This window comes from Laccaria bicolor, genomic scaffold (assembly GCF_000143565.1).
Source record: "Laccaria bicolor S238N-H82 LACBIscaffold_157 genomic scaffold, whole genome shotgun sequence".
Lineage (NCBI taxonomy): Eukaryota > Fungi > Basidiomycota > Agaricomycetes > Agaricales > Hydnangiaceae > Laccaria > Laccaria bicolor.
The window spans coordinates 1-16,477 of NW_001890016.1; the positions used below are offsets into that span (position 1 = coordinate 1).

Sequence of the window (16,477 nt, forward strand, 5' to 3'; positions counted from 1 at the left end):
TTAGGCGCCGCCTTTCCCTCTTCTACAATATAAAGACTATTATCTTGCACGGTGAGAATCCCGCTTCCTCGGCGCCGCCGATCCCCTCTTCAACATCAAAAGAGTTTGGCTGATCATCTAGTACAGATCAGCACCATACACGAGCACTTTTTCAAGAAATCTACGCGTCCCGCCATCTATATCTCATAAACGAAGACAATGACGGACGATGGAAATGCTCAAGCAATTCAGCAAAAGGCGGCAGCCTGTCAGAAGGCTCTGGAGGATGTTGTGGAAGGACGAGCTGCAGTGGAGGACTTTGAGAAGAGACTCAGGGAGCTTGGTGCATCGTCACTCGAGGGATCCGACTACGTTCAACAATTGGAGCAACGGCTACGCCAACAAAGTTCCCGCAGGGGCCAGGCTCAGCCGTCTCAAGCTTCATCAGCTACTCAGCCGTCCCAGACCCACTCCTCTTCGAACAATTCTTGCCATCCATCTCGCCATCCCTCTCGTGAAGCCACTCCTTCCGGTCTTTCAGCTGAAGAGGTTGCTGAATTTCGGGACAAACGAGATCAACTTCTTCAAGGATCTCGAGGTGGGCAGCAACCGGCGACGAGCGTTACAGAGGACATTGAGTGGAGCCTGCTGCGAGCCAAGTTGGAACAGCTACGCTCACTGTCTGCATCACGCAAAGACTCCTTTTCTTTCGACGACATCGTTAGGCTCCTCGACGGTCGTCCCTCATCTTCTGGGTCTTCCATCCCGGCCTCTGTCCTTGCCGCAGCTCCTCACCTTTCCTCCCTCTCTGAACATGCGCTCAATGACACTCACCTTCAAACCACGTGGAAATTGCGACAAGCGTATGCTTCGGACAAAGCTATTGACCCCCTTATTGACCTCATGCAACTACAACCACTCGTCGATCCAATCCCACGTACTATATGGCGTAACATTATCCAGGACCAGTATGTCAACCTTGAGAAACTTTACGCGTCGATGGATCGAGGGTATAGTCATGAAGATGAGGCCAAGGACTTTGCTGGGGGTTACGCGCTGGTTCGAAAGGACCAGTATTCTGCGAAAAAGCCTATTAAGCAAGAAGCTGAATGGATTAGGGTTTTTACCGCGTGGAAATCCAGCGTCACACTCCTCTTCCCCCACCGTCAAGAAGAGCTTCAGAGTTATTGTGACATGGTTATCGACCTTTTCCGCGCGGCTCCGTTCGATCCTTCCGTCGCCATCCAATTTGATATTGAAGCTCGAGATCGTTATGCACGAAATCCATATCGCATGGATGACCGTAGCCGACTTCATCTGCCTCTCCTCGCGCAAATGTTTCGAAAGCGTGAAATGGCTGATCACTCTTTCGACGCTCCAGCCAAACGTGCAGCAGTGCCATGCCAAAACTGGAACCAGGGGATATGTTCTGACCCGTGTGTCAATCGGCGCAGGCATGGCATCTGTTGTGAATGTGGGGGGAGACACCAAGCACGAGAAAAAGAGTCGTGCAACTCTTCTCTCGAAGCTCGCAGCGGAAAGGGATATAGCGCTCGCTACCCAGAGGGCGGAAACAGCAGCGCGGGAAGGGCCTAGAACATTACCCAGTGCTGCAAAACGAACAAATCAATCTATTATTGACCCTCCTCATTTCCGTCGACGCTATGTATGGTCCGATAGTAATAATAAACAATCGTCGCCCTCAGCTCTTGACACGGAGACAGCTCTCCCATTACCTTCTCCCCCACCACATCTCACAAATGATCCATCCATTCAAGCTACCCTTGATGCAATGTGTGATTTCATCAAGGTAGACACCCCATTTGATGTTGACCAATTCGAATACCTACTACGTGATCATCCCAATCAACCTTTCGTCAAATCTGTCATGAATGGTCTTCGCATTGGATTTTGGCCTTTTGATGAAGGGGAGTGGCGAGATGAACTCTCCGACATCTCCGGAAACTATGCTTCCGAAGATATTGACCTTGACGCCATCCGGCTCTTTCGTGATAAAGAGTTAGCAGCAGACAGATGGTCTAAGGCGTTACCCCTATCATCTCTCCTTCCAAATATGAAATTTTCCCCAATGTTCGTTGTCTGGCAGAACGAAAAACCCCGCGTTGTTACTGATCACAAAAATTCGGGATTGAACGACTTCATACCTCGCTCTGAAGCTCATGTCAAATATGATGACATGCACCCTTTTGGCCAAGCCTTGCGAGAAGCTCGAGCGGAAAACCCTGGCCGACGCCTTATCCTTTTTAAATCAGACGTCGCGTCCGCCTTTCTTAATTTACCAGCACACCCCATCTGGCAGTTACGGCAAATTGTGACGGTCGACGGACAACTTTACATTGTTCGGCGACTCGTCTTTGGAAATCGAGCTTCTCCACGTTGTTGGTGTGCCGTTTCTAGTCTCATTTGCTGGCTCGCCATATATAAATTCAGTGTCGATGGCTTACATGTTTATATGGACGACTTCTTCGGATGGGACTATGATAATAACCTACTTTCCTACCATGGCCGTCTCTGACCTTACCGCCAAGTACAGCTACTACTACTCTGGGAGAATATATCGTGCCCCTTTGATGACAAGAAGCAAGATCACGGGGAGGTTTTGAAGATAATTGGATTCTTTGTCGACATCAATCGTGGAACAATCACCTTAACTCCCGAGTCAATCGAAAATGTCGTCACAAAAATCCATCTCTTCCTAGCTACCCCCAACTGACAACCTCGCCTTCGTGATTGGCAGCGTCTCGGTGGTCATTTGAACTGGGTTTTGAATGTCTTACCCTGGGGAAGACCAGCGTTATCAGAGCTCTACCGTAAAACCAGTGGTAAAACTCGCAATCCTCCCATCTTCATCAATAGCACTATCCGCTCTGATCTGTCATGGCTTGCAGACACCATTCCTAAAGCTATTGGTGTCCGCTTCATTGACAGCGGGTTTTGGGACGATTCCCATGCTGACCTCACCATATGGACTGACGCCAATCTCTCAGACGCTTTCGCTTTCACATACAACAATGAAGGCTTCGTCTACCGAATCCACTCCCAAACCTCAAATGCTGACAAGGTCGACATTTTCTTCCTCGAGTTGCTCGCCATCCTTTCTGCGATTCACTATGTCGCATCCAATTTTGCACATCCCCCATCTCGACTTTTGATATTTACGGATAGCCTCGACTCCGTTGGAGTCTTCAACAGTTTATCTGCTACTCAACCTATGCATAACGGGGTACTTCTCGGTGTTGCGCAGGTCATTCTTCGCTCTGGAGTCGACTTGCGTGTACGGCATATTGAGGGGAAACAAAACATTAAGGCGGATTTATTATCATGCCTTCTTTTCGATGAATTTCATCGAAAATTTCCATCCATCCGCGTCCGCCTTTTCGATCCGCCTCGTGATCTCCTGCCGGCGCGATGGAGGAAGTCCTTTTAGGCCTCCTGGGTGGGCAGTCCGCTCATAAACGGACTGTCTGCCCCCCAATGTCGCTCGAGTCCGTCGACGATCGTGCCTTACATCTTCAAATTAACTCCATTGAAATAAGCACGGTCAAGGGCTATGCTACTGGCGCCCGGGACTACATCTCTTTTTGCCTCAAGTTCTCGTTACCTCTCACCCCTACTCCACAGACCTTGGCGCGATACATCGCTTATACATCAAAATACATCGCCTCAGGCCCAAAATATCTGTCAGGCGCGCGACATTTTCTCAAAGACATCTACCCTGAATTTGACACCAATCGAGCTCATCCCCTTGTCCAATCTACCATACGTGGATCGAAGAAAATCCGTGCTGACCCTATTCGCCGAAAACAACCGCTCCGCCTCTCCCACCTTGAAGCATTTCTGCATGTTGCACGTACAACACGCGACTACGACGACCTTCTATTCGCCACTATTCTCTCATGTTGCTTTTACGGATGCCATCGATTGGGTGAATTAGTTTGGAAAAATGATAGGGATCAATGGGATTGGCGTAAAGTAATCAAGCGTGCGTCTCTATCATTCCCGAACAACCGCATGCAATATCGTCTCCCTTACCACAAAGGAGACCCATTCTATCATGGTACAGACATCCTCTTCACTCATCACGACGCCGCTGATCCAATCGTACTTATGCGCGACTACGTAACACACCGCGACCGCCTGCATGGTGCCCGCCCTGCTCTATTCATTTGCGCCAACGGATCGATTCCCACACGCTCCTGGTTCGACCGAAAATTCTTCACGCTCCTCGATAGGGATTTCGGCAGGCACTCTCCACGCGTTGGAGCCGCCACTTATTACGCCAGCCTTGGGGTCTCCGAGTCTGTCATTCAAGTGCTTGGCCGTTGGTCCTCCCAAGCGTGGAAAATCTATATACGTGACAATCCCACCATACGCGCCGAGCAACAGCTTGCAGCAATACGTTTCCATAATCATCTCTAACCTTTTCACGGTATCTTCAAGTGCTTTCGCCATTATCTTTTCTACCTCCACCATCCCCCACACACACCATCTACACGATTTATAGCTGCCAGCTCCTCCACTTGAAGATTAGGGTCTGGTCAAAAGACTTGACCATTTATCGGCTACCCCGTGACCTTACTGTAAGAGCGCTTTTGCAGAGGTCGACGTAAATGCGGGTTCCAAGGGAGGGGAGCATTTTCGGAGGCCTCTGGGCCCAGCTCCTTTGAATTCGGCCTCGCCGAATTCATCAGCGGCATCGCCGCAGCCCACTTACTCATCTTTATTCAGTCTGAGTAATGCCTCTCGTCGTGCCGCCATGGCTCAGTGCTATTCAATAGCGACGCTGAGTCAGGTGCTATGGCTCGCAGAGAGGTATATAACCCTGGGTCCCTCCTCTGCGTTGCCATCACCGCACTTGTGAGACACCCAGGTAAGCACGACGTGCTTCTCCCCTACAGGACGAATTCTCATCTCCCTTCTATAATAGTCTTAGGCGCCGCCTTTCCCTCTTCAACAATATAAAGACTATTATCTTGCACGGTGAGAATCCCGCTTCCTCGGCGCCGCCGATCCCCTCTTCAACATCAAAAGAGTTTGGCTGATCATCTAGTACAGATCAGCACCATACACGAGCACTTTTTCAAGACCCTCCCACCTCATCCCTTTTTTATTTAACTATGATAACTATTACATTTGTAGTATACATCGACGACCTGTGTATTATTACGGAGCTGCCAGCCAGCTCCTCCACTTGAAGATTAGGGTCTGGTCAAAAGACTTGACCATTTATCGGCTACCCTGTGACCTTACTGTAAGAGCGCTTTTGCAGAGGTCAATCACACTTACCAAGGATTGTGCAACACCATACCTATATATGGTAATTTATTCGCACACTGGTTAGTTAGTCCCGCCATAGTGGCCTTACAAAAAAAATCAGCATGATATATTAAATTAAAATTGTGTACCCCCCTTGGTTACAAATATGACTTAAAGCATGCTTATCACTCACTTAATACGTGCTAATCACAACTTACTCTCAACTTACTCTTGCAAATGTGTGCGCAAAACTGCTTGACAGTGCTTAAAAAGTAAAAATAAGCATGTAATAAGCACTCAATAACTCAGAACCTGTTTAATTGCATATAATTTCACTAATCATACTTATCGGCACTAATCGCGCTAATTTGAAGTTTTCACCTCTCATTAACACAAATCACTACAAATTTGCAACTTGGGTTTTTCCTGATGGAATCAGTATGGCTGGCACATGGAATGAGCAAGGTTGGGTCAAGAAGAGTCAAGGCCAGTCACTTGGCTGCACCTTTACTAACATCTGCATATAACTCACAAAGCCAGTCACATCAGACTCTGAACTCATGCAAATGTCATGGTATGAGGAGTACCATAACAGAGAGACACTAGCTTCAAGCAGAGTTCCACAGTCTGCGAAAGAAGCCTTTTTCCCACAGGAAGGTTGCAAGGTGTTTTACACGACCTGGTGTCCTAACTTCGTCTGGGAGTGATTGTTCCCCGGAAAGTACCTGAAATAGATATGTCAGTTGGCGCAGGCAACACTGAAGACGAAGGGACATCTGACCATTTCGGTATTTCTCCAGCGCAACAATTGGCTTTCAAATGATTCTTTCTGATCCTCAGTCGCACTGGCTTCGACAAATTTCACAAGATCCTTTATGTCGTCCATGCGCATCTGCGTGTGATGAATGAAGATATTATGATTCAGCGGACCAAGGCTCAAAAAAATCGGAGTTTGCCTAACCTTGATATTCTGAATAACCGCCTTATCAGCGGGCTTGGAGCTCTTCCCATCAGGAGCATGACCACGAATTAAGAGGTCCATCACGTCACACAAATGAACGAACAACCTATCTCACATGTTATGTAACAGCGCATTAGGGATTGCGAAATGAACACACATCCAATTTTCCGAACCAAACGGGTGGTCCAGAACCAAAATGCCTCTCCACACCCTCTGTGCACAGACCTGAGCAAAATGGGTAATCGAGATAGCACTCCCAACAAAAAGGTTACCAGATCGCCTATGATTGGAGAGAAAACCCATGAGCAAGTAAAGGAACTGAATTTTTTCGTCCGTTTGTGTTCGGACGTTCCAAAACCACGCGGCCTCTTGGAGTATCAATTTATTGCCCCCCCAGCGCGATGGTGGACGTTCTATGGGACTCAGTAATGTCAACCACATGAGTGCCGCTACAACGGCGGGGAGTTTATGTTCCTGGAATCGGTGAACAAGGTACCGATCAAGGACCGACGTGTATCGAGAACATAAAGCTGAGCATTCTGGACTACACTAGACGAAGACTGTCAGAATGGAGCATCATGAGTTAAACCAGGTAAATGAATACACTCACTCGCCTATGGAAGCGGCCCCGCATTAGTGCAAAACCATTCCACCACGATATAAAGGCATCGAAAGAGGCCGAATTATCCAAAGGTAGCCACGTTTCTAGATCGTATTCTTCCAGAATCTTATCCAAAGTGCCAGGATCCAGTTCATCACCGTAATCATAATGGGTTACCCAATAGTTCATGCTGTACTTCAATGCAATGTCTGTTCTTTCCCGGGTGCATCCACCATGAAAATCGGTGAGAGTTTGAATACACATTTTGAGAAGGAAGAATTGAATTTTGGATCCATCAATGTATAGGTTATGCGACCTATGTCGATCCACAAGAAAATCCCGAAGGGACGCATGGTAGAAGCGAATAGGATCGTTGTCAGAAACAGGGATGTGAACGATGGAGTGCAAGTCCCAAAAGATCATTGTAATATCCTCGGGTTTGAGTTGGAGAATCACCTGAAGGAATTCAAGAGTCGGCCTTTGATTGGTATGTAGGTAGAAAATAACCCCAAGTATAAAAATAGCCTTCTCTGTTACTTCGCTAGAGTTCAAAACATAGCTATAGAGCTCGTCGAGTAGAGCGAAAGGGTTAGTTGCAAAATTAGATGAATCCACTGATCCACAGACGTCGAGTATAAGCTGAAGCTGGGCGGTTGGAATTTTACGATCAACATCTATGAATCTGATCACCGTCGCAGCAAAGATGAATTGGCCAGATGATTTTTGGACAAGGAAAGAGATAACATGTTCTGGAGGCCACGGCTGCGGGAGGGACGACATACAAGGGAAGTGAGCATGGCGTCGACGGAATATGTCAGCAAAGCTGCTTCGAAGAAATGTCGCGATGTCGAGATCGGGATTGTAAGTGTCGTCGAGAAGTATACGGTGAGTGATATCCAAGAGTTCGTGGTCGAAAAATGCGACAATGGCTGGCTCCGGCCTGCTCGCGATCAGCAGGTAAAGTCTTGGTAAAGAAGACCTCAGCTGTAAAAGGGCTATCCTGAGGACATGAAGAATTTCAGCCTGATTCTCTCCTCCATTACACTCATCGAGCCCGTCTATGACAAGCAACGTTGGCCACGGTGGGTCGCCGCCCTCAGGATGGAGTGAAGCATACACCAGCGGGTAAACCACGAGACGGTCCATCTGTTCAGAGAGGACGCGGTCGAAGATAGACGGATCTCGCTCAATCGCTCCTGCGATGAGTGGTTTAGTGGCTGGGATCGAAGTCGCGAGTTGGGAAGCGAGAGTGGCGATAAGGAAGGTCTCCCTGTTTCTCTTCGTAGCTGTCCGAGAAAAGAAGAAGCTTGCAGACAATCCCCCAGAATTATGAAAGTTTTCTGCTATTTGTTGCAAAATGGCTGATTTTCCTGAGCCTGCTGGAGCTCTCAGCCAGAGGATACAAGTTTTCTTCTTGTGATCCGAAATCCAACTGGTGATATCGCTTAATACTGCTTTCCGAGTGTCGGGATGGCATTTGGGAGAGTCACGACGCTCTTTGGAGTTGTGCATCGCGCCCGCCGCGATGTTGTCATAAAGTACTTTCAACCCTGATGCAAAAAAAGAGTCAGTCCGAGTCGAATAGGACGAGATGGATCTCACCTTGAATTCCACCCGCATGTTGCCCCCCATATGTAATGGAATCTCCTTGAACAACTGAAAAGGTACCTCCAGACACGACGAACTTCTCGGAGTCGTTGAACATGCAGTGACGGCGTTGGCTCTGGACAACCCACGTTTGGACAGCCTCAAGTCCTGTCACCTTGAGGCTTGAGCGCTTGAGCATCCAAATTAGGAGTTGAACGAAAGATGATCGGTTCGCAGTCGCACAAAATCACAGCCAAGTATATCACGTAGTATGATAACATACACAGTGCTGCTTGCGTGGACCTATGCGTTTTCTTTCCCCTGCTCCTTTCCTCCCTAACACACCCCTTTTACCCACACTAACATCCTCGTATCATTCGTAACCTGGTTCCTCCTCGCCACCACCTCCTCCCCAACTCGCTCCCGACACAGTTACCCTCATGGGCCACCTTTTTAGACGTAAGCTCAGCCCTCCTCGCAGCCGTCCAATACGCCCCTCAACTACACATACAAAGCTAAGGTGGTTGGCGCGCTTAGCATACTGATGATGCTTATTCTAAGGCCGTGTTGATGGTGTTGAGTATTGCGTTGAGGTACGGTCCCCTCTCGTTCTTTTGTCTGTTCGATGCTGATTGCGATCTTTCGTTGGGAATTATAAACCTGGGACGAATTGGACCAGTACGTCCCCTCCCTCCCCTAGGCTGGATAACATTCGCAATAGCAGGCATAATGCAAGGAAGCCTTTTAACCATGCATATTCTGGAAAATCCGACAACGCAGGCTTGGGATTGACGATTTTGGGAATCCCAGCGCAGAAGGGGTTGCGCTCACGTCAGATGTAGAGGTGCTATCGGCACCTTCAAACGTCGAAACAGATGCTTCAGATGCGCAGGGAGAGGTGACGGTAACTGTTATAGAGGGCGCGAAGTACCACGCTCATAACCTCGTTGGGGAGCCTCTGCTTCATAGCCATGTTAAAAGGAACTTGAAGGCTGGGAGCTTGAAGGGGTTGTTGAGCTGGTTGAGAAGATGAGCATTGCGATGATCTTTCTTGCCGTTGGTTGATCGATACCAATACGAATTGGGTTGATTCGGGGTGCTTGTTCGCGATCGCTTGGGTTGATTCCAACAGTTTATAGCCAACCTCCCCGCTCCCTTTCCCCACCCTCATCATCTTCATCACCCCTCCTCCAACGCCAGAAACATTCGCCCTCCTCAACCCAAACACAAACCCAAACACAAAATATTTAACCGAAAACGCATCCAACCCTACTCCAAGTCCAACGAGCGGGGATACAGACCCCGAGGAAGGTTTACTCTCTGCGATCCCATTCGTGTTTGTTTTGAGTGGGACGTTGTTATCCTCGAGCTTCTCCTCTTGAGGCTGATGATCATCCAACCCCGTCGTCGACGTCAACCCCGTAGTCCCAAACTCCCACTTGCCCACGCCATTCAATACACCCCTTTGCTCAACACCACCATGCCTCGTCGTTATCCTCCTAACACCCAACTCATCAATCGCCAACCCCCCATTCACAGGTACAGGCACATTCACAGGCACAGGCATAGAAGGTCCAGGACTCGGACTAGGCGTAACCTCTTGCGCACTCGCAATCGAACCAAACACCACCGGACCCGCCCCTCTCATCGCCTTCTTCCCATTCCCAGGTGTTGAAACATCGTACCCGTACACAACGACAGGTGCTGCATGTTCAGGTGGTTTCCTCCCACTTGCATGTGGCTGAGGCATCGAATACATCCCTTGTGGTGGGTAATTCGGACTATGTTGCCCCGAAGATGGGTTGGGATTGGGATGGAACCAATAAGGCTGTGGCACGGGCATCGTGTGTGGCGTAGGTATCGTCGAAGAGCCAGCTGAAGGATACTCAAACGCAGGCCCAGGGTAATTCGGGTGAGGGTACGGGTACGGGTACGTCGGTGAGCCCGTTGATGTGTTCCTCGTAATGGTGATAGGGGAGGGTAGGTAAGGCTGTGGTTGATACGGTCTATACGCGTCGTCTTTCGTTGTTGTTATCGCTTTCATACCACCGCCATTTGCATTGGTTCCATTGAGAGTCGGTACGGGAGGGACGGAGTGATCCTGATCATCAGGCAATCGCCGACCACGGGCAAACAAGTGAGGACTGGAATGGACGCTCGCAGAGCGGCTGTTCACGCGTGAGTGAGATGTGCTTGCTGGCGTCGATTGGCGCCCTGATTGGTTCTGGTTCTGGTTCTGGGTTGATCCATTGGCATTGGCGTTGGTGGTGTTTCGTTTGTTGTTACTCCGTGAATTGGAGCGAGAAGATTTTGCTGATTTTACTCGGAGTGCGTCTGCAGCTGCTTGGAGCTCTTCTGGGGGTATAGGAACCCATTTCGCTGTTGTGGATTTTCAAGTTATTACGAGAGAACGATCGATAGGAAAGCAAAATGAAGTACTTTTCCTTGGGGTATGTGACACGTTTTCCTTCTCCCTTTCCTGTTGTTCATCCGTCGTCGTGCCACTCGCAGATTCGAGAACCTTGCCGACCTCTGGCCAGGTATTCGTATCGACGCCGTTAGTGGTGGTGTTGTCGCGTGATGGAACGGTCTTTCGTAGTTGTTGCTGAGGATTAGGATGGGTTGCAGCAGCTGCAGCAGCCGCCGCCATCTTCTCTTTCCTTTGACTCCAAAAGTTCACGATGGTCGTGTCCTTCTGAGCTGCGACGATGGAGAGAGCTTTGACAGCCAAAGTGGGTGAAGTGGGTGGACTGTCGTCGCCATGATTTGACTTGTTCTGAGCGTTCTTTGCGCGCTGAGCGTATGAGAGTGGCTGCGTGTGCAGCATTTGTTGAGATGATGATGATGATTTCTGTTTCTATTTTACATTTTACGCTTCATGCCCCTCCTTTCCCACGCTTCCCTTATTTAATTTCCTCCTCGTCTCCTCCAATGCAATTCCCAATAAATTAAATCCCCACCGTTCCCGTTGATTCAACGCGTTCTTCTCGCCAAAGCCAATACCCCATATCCGATCTCTAGGACTCGCTTCTACAATCTTCTTATCCCCCGTATCCATCAATTTCTCAAGCAACTCGCCGTTTTGCTCGAATTTGTGCATGTTCCCTTGAAGCACAATGTCCTGCCGCGCATCTACCCACTTTTCCTCGTCGAACCCGCTCACTTGCCGACCTAGCGCTTTGACGTGCGCCATGTCGCTCGATGATACGCCCTCTACACCCAAAATCTCACGTGCCTTGCCGTAGTCTCCAAACAGCAACGCTTTCTGCACCATCATCCAGTGCTCGGCAGAGGCAAACGTGACCTCTTCCTCCCCGCCTTCTTCTTCCAGCTTCACCTTTACGGTGAAAGGTGATGGGTACCATTGCGATGCCCAACCACTATCATTCCCATCAACATCCCTTCCCATACAAACGGAAAATATCGCACTCACTGCTTTTCGTTGGTCTTCCAGAAAAACACGTAGTCGACGGTCGGATTACAAGTCACCGTATCCAAGCTACAGGTTAGTTATTTGCTCGATAAAATCCGACAGACAACTACCCTTCCTCGAGTAGGCTGTGAATGAGAAGACTCAGCGCGCGTATCATAGCCCGTTTTCCGTTTCAAGTTTACGGTCGAGTCAATCCACCAACCTCACTATCAGAGTACCATGAAAACTCCTCATCCCGACTCAACTTGGGGCCTCGAGGTGTTGGCCCGACTCGGACATTACATCGGATATGTAGTACTCCAGTTGACAATGACGCTTTTCCATTTCAGTTCGCGCCTTGAGTATCAGAGCCACTTTCAACCTTCTAGGTTTTCAGCTACCGTAATTCGAGTCTCAATGTAGGAAAATGGTGTCGTGGAAATAAGCCCGCTGCCGTAGAGATTAGTCTGTGGCGAACTCACGCCATTGCTGGAGCTTGAATGGCGACTCGAAGGAGCATTCACCTGGACTGTGGAAAACTTGTTAACCTGGAGTTTAAATTTGTACTTCCCTCTCCCTCGCCGTTGGGTCAAAGCATGCTTTCACGATCGTCGTGGTCAGATTGAGGCTTGAAAAGCTCAGTTGAGCAGTCAACGATGTGTGTACATATTGGAAATCCCTATGAGAATAAAGCTGTATCAACGGCGAGGCCAGAAGTGAACGATGGTTACGCTCAAGTGACGTCACACCTGTGGCTGACCCAGCATAAGCAAACAATACACTGCCCACCGCTGCGCTTATCTTGATTCTTCACCACTTCCACCATCTCAGGCATCCGGGCGACAAATGTCTCTTTCCAATACCGATTTCCAAGAAGTAGAAAGACAACGAAGACGAGCACGAAATGTTCGAGCGCTCATCAAGCATTATCGTGTCCTTATCATTGGCCGCGCCAATGCGGGAAAGACAACCATCCTCCAGCGAGTTTGCAATGCAACAGAACAGCCGAAAATTTTCAATCGGGAGGGTCATGAGGTATTCCATGTTCTAGAGTCCTAGACATCATCATCTATCATTATTGATGTGGATAGATTGACTTGTCCGAGCTCAATGCAACTGCATGGGTATGTGGATTTACAGTCCTATTATTTTTACTGAAGGTGTGGCAGAGAGGGGAGCATGACATTGAGAATGAAATGATATTCGAGAGTAATAGGGAATTTGTCTTTCATGACTCACATGGCTTCGAAGCAGGCAGAACATCTGAGCTGGATAAAGTTAAGAACTTTATACAAAAATGTTCAACCAAAAAAAACATCAGGGATCATCTGCATGTAATTTGGTAAGTGACTGAGCATTAACATTAAAGTGCATCTGAATACATCCTGTATAGGTACTGCATCCCAATCAATGATGAAGCCAGACCAATTACAAGAGCAGAGTTAAATTTCTTTGATCAGTCAGGGACTGGTGGAGGTGTGTAAACTATTGATAATCTCTTGAATGTAACATTTTCATTTTGTGTGCAGTCCCTGTTATTGTCTTGTTTACAAAAGCAGACATGCTTGATGACCAAACAATAAAACAATTGGTTAATGGTGGAATGAGTATTGAAGATGCTGTAATAAAAGCTCCAGAGGAATCAATTGCCAGGTTTCAAAACAGTTTTGGTCAGCAACTCTATATGCAACAGTACCCCCCCAAGGAACATGTGTATTTTCGAGGTGTGGCAAATTCATTTATTTATAGTCTACAAATTAATTGCATTTAACAGACATGCATAATTCCACAAGTGACTGCAGTGAACTGCTGAGGAAGACAGCAGCTACTCTCTCAGATGATAATACAATTTTACAGCTGTTTCTTACAGTGCAGAAAAATAATATATCTCTGTCAATTGAATATGCAATTATGAGGTATTTGTTTCATGTCTAATTATATGAAGCTAAATTGTTTCTTACCCAGAATAATAGATTCATATTTCCAGCTTGGACATTGTTTGAAAGAAAGAGAGAGTGGAGGGAGATCATTGAGAATATATTGCAGTATTTTCCACATATGGTATGTGAAACTAACTTGACTATTCAACTGTACAATGAAATGATATATTTAAACAGAAAGTAAGCTAATATCCAGCTGGTCTCAAGTAGATGCTAACAAGAATGTGCTTTATAAACAGAATGTAAGTGGATTTTTTTTTTGGGTTCATCCTCTGATGTTGACAAGAGTATGCTCTGGGTTTTCAACAGTTTGTAAGTCAGCATCTGGCTGGCCCTTCTTGCTTGTTGCTGACAAGACCATGCTCTGGATTTTGAACAGTTTGTAAGTCAGCATTTGGCTGGCCCTTCCTGTTTGTTGCTGACAAGAGCATGGTCTGGGTTTTGAACAGGATGTAAGTGTGCAACTGGCTGGCCCTTCCTGCTTGTTTCTGACAAGAACATGGTCTGGGTTTTGAACAGGTTGTAAGTTAGCATCTGCTGGCCCTTCCGGCTTGTTGCTGACAAGAGCATGCTCTCGTTTTTGAACAGTATGTAAGTTAGCATCTGCTGGCCCTTCCTGCTTGTTGCTGACAAGACCATGGTCTCGTTTTTGAACAGGTTGTAAGTTAGCATCTGCCTGGCCTTCCTGCTTGTTGCTGACAAGAGCATGCTCTGGGTTTTAAACAGGCTGTAAGTCAGCATCTGGCTGGCCATTCCTGCTTGTTGCTGACAAGACTATGCTCTGGATTTTGAACAGGATGTAAGTGTGCATCTGCTGGCCCTTCCTGCTTGTTGCTGACAAGAGCATGGTCTGGGTTTTTGAACAGTATGTAAGTTAGCATCTGCTGGCCCTTCCTGCTTGTTGCTGACAAGACCATGCTCTGGGTTTTGAACAGGTTGTAAGTCAGCATCTGCCTGGCCATTCCTGCTTGTTGCTGACAAGAGTATGCTCTGGGTTTTGAACAGGATGTAAGTCAGCATCTGGCTGGCCATTCCTGCTTGTTGCTGACAAGACCATGCTCTGGGTTTTGAACAGGTTGTAAGTCAGCATCTGGTTGGCTGTTCCTGCTTGTTGCTGACAAGACCATGGTCTGGGTTTTGAACAGGATGTAAGTCAGCATCTGGCTGGCCCTTCCTGCTTGTTGCTGACAAGAGCATGCTCTGGGTGTTCAACAGGATGTAAGTCAGCATCTGGGCAGCCCTTTCTGCTTGTTCCTGACAAGAGCATGCTCTGGGTTTTGAGCAGGATGTAAGTCAGCATCTGGCTGTCCCTTCCTCCTTGTTGCTGACAAGAACGTGCTCTGAATTTGGAACAGGCTGTAAGTCAGCATCTGACTGGCCATTCCTGCTTGTTGACAAGACCATGCTCTGGGGTTTCAACAGGCTGTAAGTGAGCATCTGGCTGGCCCTTTTGGCTTGTTGCTAACAAGACCATGCTCTGGGTTTTGAACAGTTCGTAAGTCAGCATGTGGCTGGCTATTCCTGTTTGTTGTTGACAAGAGTATGCTCTGGGTTTTCAACAGAATGTAAGTCAGCATCTGGCTGGCCCTTCCTGCTTGTGCTGACAGGAGGGTTTGAACAGGGTGTAAGTCAGCATCTGACTGGCCTTTTCTGCTTGTTGACAAGACCATACTCTGGGTTTTAAACAGGCTGTAAGTCAGCATCTGGCTGGCCCTTCCTGCTTGTTGCTTACACTCTGGGTTTTTAACAGGTTGTAAGTCAGCATCTAGCTGGCACTTCCTGCTTGTTGCTGACAAGAGTGTGCTCTGGGTTTTGAGTAGTTTGTAAGTCAGGCTGGCACTTCCTGCTTGTTGCTGACAAGATGTCCTGGGCTTTGAACAGGATGTACGTTGGCATCTGGCCCTTCCTACTTATTGCTGACAAGAGCATTGCCCATGTTTTACATAGCGTGTAAGTCTCACCCTTCTTCACCTTTTATTTTGCTAAGAATCCTGAGATTGTGAGTTGCATTTCTCTGAAAACTTATGCTGCTTTACTTCTTCAAATAGGCTGTAAGCATTTTATTTTCTCTTCCCATTTTTAATTTTTTTAATTTTTTTTTTGAAAATAACAATTCACTGAATCAATCACTATTTCTAGGTGGAGGATGTCCTCAGTTATACAGACTGGCCTTTTGTAAGTCTGTACTGTGTAAATGCCATTCACTATTCTGATCACAATATAATTCTATGTAGATTGACTATACAAAAACCTCTAAGGACATTGCCCTTCTATGTATTGGTATGTGTATTATTATTTCTGACCACTTTATTGTAACTACTATTTTGCTGCTCAGCCACAGCTATCATCGCAGAGCACTCATATTTTCTATGGAATCAGAACCCTTCAGCATCTTCTGCCCCCTTCAAATCAGCCATTCAAAAGTTCAACTTGGTTGCTGACATAGCAAAAATTGAAACTGCAATTCAGGAGGCCTCTCATCTTCAAATGAAGGATAAAAAACATGCACTTGTAAAGATTGCTCTAAAAAATTGTCTTGGTGAGTTTCTAATCTTCCAAGTCTTCCAATGTCTTTCTCTGATTCATTTGATTTAGTTTTATAAACATTTCACATCATTTTTCCAGATCTTGATAAATGCCATAAATCATACATGTCTCTATTTCCCACCATTATGATGTGCCATTACCCATTGTTTTCAAAAGCCAGATTGTGTCATTTA

The 16,477-nt window shown here is 47.3% G+C and overlaps 5 protein-coding genes across 5 annotated transcripts; 2 read left to right on the top strand and 3 right to left on the bottom strand.

Moving 5' to 3' along the window:
* Positions 1-198: 198 nt before the first annotated feature.
* Positions 199-1,575, top strand: LACBIDRAFT_298826 (uncharacterized protein; the record flags this gene model as incomplete). The annotated part of the gene is made up of 1 exon (XM_001890717.1): positions 199-1,575. The coding sequence occupies one exon, from the start codon at positions 199-201 to the stop codon at positions 1,573-1,575; it is 1,377 nt and encodes a 458-aa protein (XP_001890752.1).
* A 7,381-nt stretch (positions 1,576-8,956) lies between these two features.
* LACBIDRAFT_298828 (uncharacterized protein) lies at positions 8,957-9,133 on the bottom strand (the record flags this gene model as incomplete). Its single annotated transcript, XM_001890720.1, has 1 exon — positions 8,957-9,133. One exon carries the CDS (start codon positions 9,131-9,133, stop codon positions 8,957-8,959), a length of 177 nt encoding a protein of 58 aa, XP_001890755.1.
* Positions 9,134-9,285: 152 nt separating this feature from the next.
* Positions 9,286-11,232, bottom strand: LACBIDRAFT_298829 (uncharacterized protein; the record flags this gene model as incomplete). The annotated part of the gene is made up of 2 exons (XM_001890721.1): positions 9,286-10,784; positions 10,845-11,232. 2 exons carry the CDS (start codon positions 11,230-11,232, stop codon positions 9,286-9,288), a joined length of 1,887 nt encoding a protein of 628 aa, XP_001890756.1.
* A 42-nt stretch (positions 11,233-11,274) lies between these two features.
* LACBIDRAFT_242018 (uncharacterized protein) lies at positions 11,275-11,814 on the bottom strand (the record flags this gene model as incomplete). Its single annotated transcript, XM_001890722.1, has 1 exon — positions 11,275-11,814. The coding sequence occupies one exon, from the start codon at positions 11,812-11,814 to the stop codon at positions 11,275-11,277; it is 540 nt and encodes a 179-aa protein (XP_001890757.1).
* Positions 11,815-12,663: 849 nt separating this feature from the next.
* Positions 12,664-16,360, top strand: LACBIDRAFT_335822 (uncharacterized protein; the record flags this gene model as incomplete). The annotated part of the gene is made up of 39 exons (XM_001890718.1): positions 12,664-12,852; positions 12,909-12,941; positions 12,978-13,159; positions 13,211-13,293; positions 13,347-13,487; positions 13,805-13,878; positions 13,935-13,937; positions 13,997-13,999; positions 14,067-14,069; positions 14,137-14,139; positions 14,207-14,209; positions 14,277-14,279; positions 14,346-14,348; positions 14,415-14,417; positions 14,484-14,486; positions 14,554-14,556; positions 14,624-14,626; positions 14,693-14,695; positions 14,763-14,765; positions 14,833-14,835; positions 14,903-14,905; positions 14,973-14,975; positions 15,043-15,045; positions 15,113-15,115; positions 15,180-15,182; positions 15,250-15,252; positions 15,320-15,322; positions 15,379-15,381; positions 15,446-15,448; positions 15,508-15,510; positions 15,578-15,580; positions 15,639-15,641; positions 15,705-15,707; positions 15,745-15,756; positions 15,806-15,808; positions 15,897-15,932; positions 15,992-16,037; positions 16,093-16,296; positions 16,353-16,360. 39 exons carry the CDS (start codon positions 12,664-12,666, stop codon positions 16,358-16,360), a joined length of 1,092 nt encoding a protein of 363 aa, XP_001890753.1.
* Between the last annotated feature and the right edge of the window lie 117 nt (positions 16,361-16,477).